Source organism: Garra rufa, chromosome 24 (genome assembly GCF_049309525.1).
Source record: "Garra rufa chromosome 24, GarRuf1.0, whole genome shotgun sequence".
In the NCBI taxonomy this organism is placed as follows: Eukaryota; Metazoa; Chordata; class Actinopteri; order Cypriniformes; family Cyprinidae; genus Garra; species Garra rufa.
In genome coordinates this window covers 35,577,788-35,588,310 of record NC_133384.1, presented here as the reverse complement: position 1 = coordinate 35,588,310, position 10,523 = coordinate 35,577,788, and the positions used below count along the sequence as shown (strand labels likewise).

The following is a 10,523-nucleotide window of genomic DNA, read 5'->3' as shown; positions in this document are numbered from 1 at the left end:
TAATCCACACCACTTCAATCCATCAGTTAACATCTTAGGAAGCTAAAAGGTATGTGTTCGTAAGAAACAAATCCATCATGAAGGGGTTTTTAACTTTAAACCATCACTTCTGGGTAAAATATGAGTCTGTAATACTGTACATAATAACACGTCCTCCAGTAAAAAAAAAGTCCATCTTCTGTTGTCCCTCACATCAAAATCTTAGAGCTATTTTAGCTGTAAACTGTGCTTGATCTGTGCAGATTTAGATTAGATGTCTTTTTTTTTACTGGAGGAAGCAGTATCATGGATTGAGGTCTTGTATTTTATCCAGAGGCAATGGTTTGAAGTAAAAATCGTCTGAATGATGGATTTGTTTCTTAGAAACACACAGCTTTTGGTTTCCCAAGATGTTAATTGTTGGACTGGAGTGATCTGGATTACTTGTGGATTATTGTGATGTTTTTATCAGCTGTTTGGTCTCTCATTCTGACAGCACCCATTTACTCCAGAGGATCCATTGGTGAGCAAGTGATGCAATGCTTCATTTCTCCAAATCTGATGATGGAACAAACTCACCTACATCTTGGATGGTTCAACTATTCATGTTGCATGAATACAGAAATATATAGGATATAAACTTTTAATATATATATTTTCAAAGAAAAATACCTGTTTTATGTCTGTCCACAGGCAGGACTTTCACCGACCCCTGAATGTATGAACGAACAGCTTGAAAGACTTACTGTATCATCTCTGGACAACATTCAGTGTGAGTTGTCTATTACAAACATATAGATATCAACACTTAATGATGACAATTAACAAATATGAATTCTGTTTAGATGTAGCTGAATGTACAAAACTAGCAATTGAAACATCATTTAGATAAGTGCTTTTCAAAGGGTGGATCGTTATGGGGTCTAAAATTCATTTGTATTTCATGTCAAAATGTTGTTACTTACTAAAGCCATTTTCTGAACTAAATATTCGCCCCATGAAAGCCATATTTATTTTGCTTATGTAAGGGACTGTCTGGATCACGAAACTCATTTAAAAATCTCTTGGCACACTATTAATAGGTTGCACGTCTGTTCTAACAAACATTACAGCATGGTGCTAGCAACATCAAAGTTGTGGGTTCGATTCCCAAGGACTGCATGAAAAACAGTGTTGAAATGCAATATAAGATAAAAGTGTTTCCCGAATGTCATGTAAAATATAATACACTCTTAAAAATAAAGGTGCTTCACGATGCCATAGAAGAACCTTTTTTGTTTAAATGGTTCCATAAAGAACCTTTAACAATTGAAGAAACTTTCAGTTTCACAAAAGGTTCTTTGTGGCGAAAGAAGTTTCTTCAGATTATAAAAAGAAAAGAAAGAGATGGTTCTTTAAAAAACCTTTGACTGTCTGAATGGTTCTTTGTGGAACCAAAAACGGTTCACTGTGAAAGCACCTTTATTTTTAAGAGTGTAGGGTTGCAAACAGAAATATAAAAAACAATGCTGAATCTCCAAATGATAATAAATGTGTGATATTTGTAGCAATAGCCAAAAATACTTTGTATGGGTCAAAAATATCGATTTTTCTTTTATACCGAAAATCATTAGGAAATTAAGATCATATTCCATGAATATATTTTGTCAATTTTCTACCTTAAATATACCAAAACTTAAATTTTGATTAGTAATATGCATTGCTTAGATCTTCATTTGGACAACTTTAAAGGCGATTTTCTCAATATTTAGATTTTTTGGCACCAGATTTTCAAATAGTTGTTTCTCGGACAAATATTGCCCTATCCTAACAAACCATACATCAGTGGAAGATGTATTAATTCAGCTTTCAGATGATGTATAAATCTCAATTTCAAAAAAATTGGCCCTTATGACTGGTTTTGTGGTTCAGGGTCACATATACAAGCAAGTATACATTCAAATACTGTTTAGGTGCACATGTGAGCTTTTTTTGGTAGAATCAGCCAAATTTGACTCGAAAAGGTAACTGTTAGATACAAGAAATTATGACCCAGATGGCATTAAATACTTGGTTTGTAATAGACATTTTTAAACCACAGCACAGGTTAATCATTCATTTTTGCTTATGCACATCAAGGCAATACTAACAAATCTAAATGTTTTCAGCAAATGATGAAGCAAAAAGCACCTCAGAACCACTGGTTTAGACAAACAGCTTTGCCATTGTAAACACATATGTTAAGCTTTAGTAGTGTAGAATTAGAATCTCAAAGGCTAAATGATGTGACAGTCGTCCTACACAGTCGTGCCTGCGGATGAAACCGAGGATGAATGCACGGACTGATGTGTGAATGCATGGATGTATGGAAACTGGCTAGAGCAGGTGTGTTTTGTGCATGTCTCAGTGGTCCGTTCTTCAGCTGGTCGCTGTATTCAGGACCGTCGCTACGGACTTTACGTAAGATGTTGCGCTGGGTGCAGCATCCGTCCCTCTGTACGGCCACGACGCGCAAGAGCTGCCTGCATACACTTAGAAAAATGCGCCAGTAGGTTTGTGCGCCTCATAGCCCGGATAATCAAATTACATTCGATTTTCACACTTTACACCGAGCGATTGCATCGTTTTTGTTCCAGCGGTGGTATGGTCTGTTAACTGTATATTCACCGTTATTCACCGCGTCTGACGCGCTCCGGATCTGTGAGAGACGCCGAAACAACGGAGGGAAAAAATCATTAGAAGAAGATCCGTCGAGGAGAAAGGAAAAGGTACGATATGTCTTTGATCAGATGCACGATATCAAATGGTGTGAAATGGATCGATAGGTGATTGACGGAGTTGATTTGATTTAATAGGTTTCCACATGGTTCTGATTCATTAGAAGAGGATCCAGATGATGTGATGGATGCATGAGAGGAGAACGGTAAGATCATTCATCCAGCGTTGGTTTTATTTATTTATTTAGCTTTTCTGTTTATTTAATTATTTCTTTCGATGTTTATTTATAGACATATAAAAAATCTGGAATGGTTTGGAATCGTGGCAAATTCGCAGCCGCCGATGTAAATGACGGCTCGACTTGATTTGCATTTTTCTTTCTCATTATCCGTGAATTACACAGACACCCGTGTGCCATTTTGTTGCGCGTCTTCGAGCGAGGGAGCGCGCGCGCGCCTGTGTGTGTCGGGGCCTCACTTGTGTATTTCACGCGCGTACGACGGTCTCCGTTAAGACGCCGCAGTCACTAACGCATTCAGATGCACCGATTTTCTCTCATATAAGAGCAAGAGACCCACTGCGGACTCTGTCCGTCATGATGGAGATCGCCGCATCTGATGTCTTATGAAGGTTAATTAATAATCAATACCACGGCTTATGAAATAGACGTTTAATTTGTGCATTCGACTCGTTTTTTTTGGCCTGTGGCTGGTTTTAACGAAGCCGTAGTGCAAACAGAGCGCCGCCACCCAACCGGATTCCGACACCCAGCATCTGCAAATCAATTTAGCGTTGTCATGGTTACAGTGAAGCTGCACCACCGCACCTGTGACACACACACGCGCGCGCACACACACACACACACACACACACACAAACGAGATGCGCTTGTGTGTGATGGACAAAGATGTTAAAGCCATATTATGACACGATAATATATTCAAATCTTATTTTGATTTTCTTTGTGTTCGTTTAAAATGGATTACTCCTGAGGGAAGACAATGAGCCAGGTTATATGCACAATCCTACTCTGGTTTTACTTAGTAAATGTGCTTTTATCAGCTAAAGGTCATGCATTTTAAACAAAACTGTTTGTCGTTTGTTTTCTGATCTAGGCTACATGTAAATAGCCTTACCGGCATTCTGAAGGCTTATTCAGTGTGCGCTTGCGCTCTGCGCATGCCTGTTTGGGCCTTGACGTAAAAATGGATAAAAACGTGATAACTTCTCATGAAAATCTCACGTTTTTCTTGTGCCTGGGGTTTGTAGGATGTTATTTGTGCATAATTATAGACTGATTATGCATGTGGTCATGTAAGTGCATGAAAAGGCACTATTTATATTAAAATATATTTAAATCTAAAATTTATATAATATTATTCGTATGTAAAGCTGTACACCTACATTTTTGCCCATTTTGGTTTGCATGTAAAATCTTTTGTTTGTGTTCCACATTTTTCCATTATAACATCAACACTGAAGAAAGCAGGTTAATTTCAGATATTGTGTAAATGTTTTTCTTGATTTGTTGGGTTTGTAGGATGAGAGTAGAAAAATGACCAGCACCAGGTTTTTCCTCATAATAAGGGTCTTCTTGCTCAATTTATATCTTAAAGTTAGATCTATACTTATGGACCACAAAACCAGTCACAAGGGTCAATTTTTTGAAATTGGGATTTATGCATCAAATGAAATCTGAATAAATTAGCTTTCCATTGATGTATGGACAATATTTGGTCGAGATGCAACTATTTAAAAATGTGGAATCTGAGGGTGCAAAAAATGTAAATATTGAGAAAATCGCCTTTAAAGTTGTCCAAATGAAGTTCTTAGCAATGCATATTGCTAATCAAAAATTAAGTTTTAAGTTTACAAAATATCTTCATAGAAAATGATCTTTATTTAATATAACGATTTTTGGCATTAAAGAAAAATGTATAATTTTAACCCATACAATGTGTTTTTGCCTATTGGTCTAGGGTCACATTTTAACACTTTTTTGTAGAATTTAATTAAAAAAAGTTACAATTACAACATTTATTTAAATATAAGGAGGCTTACATATTCATTGTCTGTTAGGATATGCTCAAACACCATTTTGCCTACATGTTTAGTTGTAAAGGCTGTTTATACAAACATATTCTGCTGCTATTGCATTACTGTCATCCAACATTCGTCATGGGTCATTTAATATCAGCATTATTCTGTATTTATTCATAGTAAACATCAGTGTTCAGACATGGGAGTTGTTTACCTCTAGAATCGTAGAGCTCATATGCACAGTGGTTGCACACATTTCTTTATATTGAATGTCTGTTTCCAGGTAACAATGTGAACGCTGCATTATTGTATATTACATCTTTCTCTCTTATAATGTATTTTTATGTTTACAGAACTTGCAAATACAGTTTTATAGGGAGATATAGTTTTGATAAGACAACCTGTAGCCTTCAATCAGTGTGAAGCACTAGTTAAATTAAACATTTTCAGTTTTTTAGTCAAGGCCAGACCTATCCAAGTCTAAAGTCTGGAAGGTTTTTTTCCATGGATGAGAAAAAATGAAAACATTTTGTGTTACAATTATGACTACCCACTCAAGGTTTAAAATAAGCAGTAAAAAATGAACTGAAATTAAATTCTACTCCGGTTGGGCTGGAGGTCACAACATATAATTGCACAGGTCAGAGTTTTTAGTTTGCTGATGTACTGACCCCCACACCCTTAGCTATATGAAATACGATAAGCTGTACATATATGCAGTTTTTGACCTCTCTCGTCCTCTCTCTCTCGTTCCCCCTCCCGTGTATTTTCTTCCAGTAAGCAAGGCCAGTGCTGACTGTGATGATTCTGATGGCAAGCAGAAGACTCTCGTAGCAGGGTCCAGTGCTGTTGACAACTGTGTGGATTACACTTGGATGCCACAAGATACCTGATTCCACCAGTTAATCGTAAAAAAAGTTAATTCTCTCTCTTGTTTTGTGGATGTCGATATTGAAAATGCTTCCGTTTCCGTTTAAGAAGTTTTGAGGCTTTTTGGCACTAACTGTTTGCCTTTTTTGTTTTAGGAAAGGGGCAGGACATGACTCAGTTGCCATGCAGGCTGCTATGGTAACAGGCTTTTTCAGCCCCTCCCCCCTCATCTGGTTGGTCCAATTGCTGTTGTGGCCACACCTCCTCGGACCTAGATTGGCCGAAGCCAGTCCCGCCTGTCCTGCTCCTTGTAGCTGTTCCAATCAAGCCAGTCGAGTGATTTGTACCAGAAAAGGCTTAAATGAAGTTCCACAGAGTATCTCGTCCAATACTCGATACCTCAACCTCCAGGAGAACTCCATACAGGTAACCTCCTTCACACCCCAAACAGGTGTATAGGACGTTTTCCAGCAATTAGACACATATTTACTGAAATTAGGTACTTATAAAAGCAACCGTGCAGTATAGAACCTTCCCAGCTTTTAGTTGTTAGAAAAAGGAGAAATGCTCAGATTAAAATTGAAAGAGAATCAATTAGGGACCAGTTTACTCCAGATGTCTCAATAAAAAGAAGTTGCTCAGATTTTAATGCAGAACATTAACCGTTTCATTGGTATACTGCTCCTAAAACTTCAAACTAATCAACCGGTGGTGATTACGGAGGTACCAAAGATATTCATTGAACTGCCATATTGCCATTTCTATTTAAAATGGAACACAAATTTTCATTACTTGCTAAAGATACTTGGTCAACAACGAGCTCTGTTAGTTAAACCTTCGAGGCATTGTAAACCAGTCATCTTTGATCACAGAGTGACAGATGGTCACGCATACGCACATACTGAAATAGCAACAAAGATGCAACTTTCATGTGCATGCATACTAACACAAAGGCATAGAGAAAGAGTCAGCTGTTATAACTTACTATATTCTCTTCCTCTCTTTTTTTCTCCAGGTGATCAGGTCAGACACCTTCAAGCACCTGAACCATCTGGAAATTTTACAGTTGTCTAAGAACCAGATTCGTCAGATAGAAGTGGGAGCTTTCAATGGCCTTCCCAATCTTATCACCCTGGAGCTTTTTGACAACAGACTACCATTGGTACCATCACAGGCGTTTGAGTACTTGAGCAAGCTGCGTGAACTCTGGCTAAGGAACAACCCCATAGAGACACTCCCGGCGTACGCCTTCCACCGCGTGCCGTCGCTGCGACGGTTAGACCTCGGAGAGCTCCGCAAACTCAGTTTCATCTCTGAGGCTGCGTTCGAGGGGCTGCTGAATCTACGTTTCCTGAATCTGGGGATGTGCGGGCTTAAGGATGTACCCAACTTGACGCCTCTTGTGCGGCTAGAGGAACTGGAACTGTCGGGAAACCAACTGGGAGTGGTGCGTCCTGGATCTTTCCAAGGCCTAGTGTCTCTACGCAAACTCTGGCTCATGCACTCTCGGATCTCCGTCATTGAGAGGAATGCCTTCGATGACCTCAAGAACCTGGAGGAGCTCAATCTGTCCCATAACTCTCTGCATTCGTTGCCCCACGATCTCTTCACCCCTCTGCAGCAGTTAGAGCGTGTCCATCTGAACCACAACCCTTGGGTTTGCAACTGCGACGTTCTGTGGTTGAGCTGGTGGCTTAAAGAAACTGTTCCTGATAACTCCACTTGTTGTGCACGTTGCCATGCCCCACCAGGGACTAAGGGCAGGTACATTGGTGACCTCGACCAGCGAGACTTCACCTGCTACGCACCTGTGATTGTGGAGCCACCCACAGACCTAAACGTGACCGAGGGAATGGCAGCGGAGCTGAAATGCCGCACCGGGACGTCCATGACTTCTGTTAACTGGTTGACCCCCAATGGAACCTTGATGACCCACGGAGCATACAAAGTCCGGATCTCGGTCCTGCATGACGGAACTCTGAATTTCACCAACGTGACCATGCAAGATACAGGACCCTACACATGTATGGTCACCAACTCCGCTGGCAACACCACAGCAACTGCTGTGCTTAATGTCTCCGCATCTGACCCAGGCAGTGGCTACAGCTACTTCACAACTGTCACCGTTGAAACCGTCGAGACCGGGCAAGATAGCCACGGCTCGGCACGGCAGTTCATCAACGAGACGTTAATTAGTTTTCCAGGGCCAACGGCTGCATCCGCCTCAGCAGGTCCCACTGGTTCAATGCTATCCTCTTTGTCACCACGAGCTACGCGTGCACCCGATCGCCCGTTCACGGTCTCCATCACAGACGTCGCCAATCTGTCGGGTCTTGAGGACGTAATGAAGACGACCAAGATCATCATCGGCTGCTTCGTGGCCATCACCTTCATGGCGGCCGTGATGCTGGTCGTCTTCTACAAGCTTCGCAAGCAGCACCAACTGCACAAACACCACGGGCCGGCACGTGCAATCGAGATCATCAACGTCGAAGACGAGATCGGATCTGCCGGCGGAGCTAGCGGCATCACGGGAGGGAGCACCGTCCACACCGGAGCAGGATCTGGCGGAGGCGGCGGACAGAGTCCGAGGAATCACGACCCTGAGATCATGACCCTCCCGAGCGTTGGGCAAACGGACCACCTGAATCACTACTACAAAGCGCACCACTTTAACAACAACGTGCTTGGCTTGAACATGGCCTCTGGAATGCTCAACAACAAACCCAACCTTTCGTCGCAAAATCAGGCTTCGACCATGAAAATGGGGAGTTCCGGCGACCACTCCAACCCTGGCTCGACCTCCCCTCCCCTGCCAATTCCCATCCCAATGGCGATGACTTTCCACGGGACTCTGAAAGGCCTTAGTCACGTTCCCAACGTGCAGACTGAGCCGCTGTTGCTATCGAATGGCTCCAAGGAGAGCGTTCAGGAGACCCAGATCTGATTACCCTCGCATACACGTGCACATGCTGGAAGGAAAGTAGACTGGTTTTTACGCCAGTGTGACTGTCTTTGACTCTTGGAACTCCATTCCTTTCCGACAGATTCTATGGAATATTCCGTTCAGTGAACCGAGAGACAGGCTTTTACTGATGAAGTGGACATGGCGCTATTGAGTACTTATGTGCCAAAGCAAGCGTCTTTTTTGCAGTTCTTATGAGTTGTGTCCGCGTATAAAAAAATATAGTCTATATTAAAAGTAGTGTAATTACTTAAGTGTTGGTTTGCCACAGTCCAGCGACACCGAGTACACACACCGATGTACAGCAGCTAACAGACCTGTATAAAAGCATACACACATTTACACTTCCCGGAGGTTGACATCATTATTCATCGTACTCACCTCGGTAGGTAGTGTACCTGTGTGTGTGTGTGTGTATGTGTGTGTGTGTAAGGGACGAGACGAATTCAAAAATAAAGACTTAAACTGCTGTGATCCAGAACACATGCTCATGTTCACTCTGCGTCATGATGCCATTCTGAATCTAGCACAAGTGAGGATCAGTTCATAAGCTCAGAAACCTGAACTCGAAAAGACACCAGTTTCAGGGTGACATACACTTTCATCATACCTAGAGGAGAGGGCAGAGAGAAGAAGCCTTTCCACGCGAACAATAAGAGTACTTGGCTGCCGTCCTCAGCGAAGGGGCCTGTCTGTGGTACCTGCATAACTGCGTTTGAAGAGTGTCATGTGTTTGTCTTTTCGCCTGAATTGAAGAGTAACAGCAGTGTGTAAGGGCTATTTCACTGGCATTTGATGTGCGCAGAACGTGTCTGGACTTAAAGTCAACATGAAACGCCATTCGCAACCCATTTAACTTCTGTAGTATTTGTGTGTGAAGCAGGATATCCGATGGACTTGACTTTATTCATCAGGAATTGATTGGATAGCGAACGGAGTCCAGAGGGATTCACGACGGTAGCCCGGAGCAGGTTACATTTTGATAAAAGATTCTGAAGATATTTTTTCTTTTCATAACGTGCACCGATGACTCGTGCACAATGCGGAATGTGTGTTAACGTAAACGGCGTCCATTTTGAGTTCATGTTGACTTTAAAACAAGCTGTATTAAAGCTTTGAAATACACTGGGATATACGCAGCACAGGAGATTTCGCCGACATGAAAATTTTAGATTTTTAACAGAGAGAGAATGAAAGACATTGTGAAAATGTCCAGATTTTTCTGATGAAAGATTTTGCAATATGACATGTAATCTAATGTAAAGATTTTCAAGTATACTGTTTATAGACCAAATCGCCGGGTTTGGGAATCAGGGTTCAGGGATTGGGAATAATACCGCTCTTGGGCCGCTTCGAAAATTTAACGTTAGCCATCCATTTGGGGAAACTTGTATGCCTCACTTTCGGAGAGTATTTTTCTTTGACGAGATTCGCGGACTGGCAGGTCCTTCGTGGGAGCCATACGACAACTGCTGACTACATAAAGCGTTCTATTCATCCTTGAATGGCTTTGAAGTTGTATAATAACAATGTGCAATGTGCCATTAATTGGAGTAGAGTACACATGCGTGTATTATTGTAATTGCTGCATTAAACTTTATTCGGTTTTTAATTTCCAATTCATCATCTTTTATCAGATTGTTGGGTGTTTTCAAATGCTGGCAAGTCGTTTGATTGAGGACAAGAAGTGCTATACATAGTTTCACAATGCATCCCACCAGTCCTTCAAACGTCTCCCTGCTATTCTTCGTAATGCAATTATAGGGCAAACTATATATTTTGTTCTGCTTCTTTCCATATTTCTCCCTACAGTACGAAAGCTGATTGTGTTTGAATATCCAGTGGAGTTGCTTAGCAACAACATCATTGCCAGGAAATGCTCTTAAAAGCTTATTGTAGCACCTGACCCTCATCTGCTGATGCGGAACATAGGTAGATCACAATTACGTCTGTATCGCATAAGCAAAAGGTT

General features: G+C 41.4%; 1 protein-coding gene across 2 annotated transcripts; it reads left to right on the top strand.

The window, feature by feature from the left end:
- Nucleotides 1-2,303: 2,303 nt before the first annotated feature.
- On the top strand, nt 2,304-10,163 carry LOC141300066 (leucine-rich repeat-containing protein 4B-like). 2 transcript variants are annotated; one of them, XM_073830370.1, is made up of 5 exons: nt 2,304-2,726; nt 2,814-2,881; nt 5,494-5,633; nt 5,742-6,012; nt 6,602-10,163. In XM_073830370.1, the coding sequence occupies exons 4-5, from the start codon at nt 5,770-5,772 to the stop codon at nt 8,531-8,533; spliced, it is 2,175 nt and encodes a 724-aa protein (XP_073686471.1). In that variant the 5' UTR covers nt 2,304-2,726; nt 2,814-2,881; nt 5,494-5,633; nt 5,742-5,769; the 3' UTR covers nt 8,534-10,163. The 2 variants fall into 2 exon arrangements, with proteins under 2 accessions (XP_073686471.1, XP_073686470.1); XM_073830369.1 differs by having other exon boundaries at nt 2,305-2,726; nt 5,494-5,624.
- The last annotated feature ends 360 nt before the right edge of the window (nt 10,164-10,523 follow it).

Coding starts and splice junctions, on each gene's coding strand:
- LOC141300066 (XM_073830370.1), top strand. CDS start 5,770: ATGCAGGCTGCTATGGTAACAGGCTTTTTCAGCCCCTCCCCCCTCATC. Junction 6,013..6,601: donor TCCAGGAGAACTCCATACAG/GTAACCTCCTTC, acceptor TTTTTTCTCCAG/GTGATCAGGTCAGACACCTT.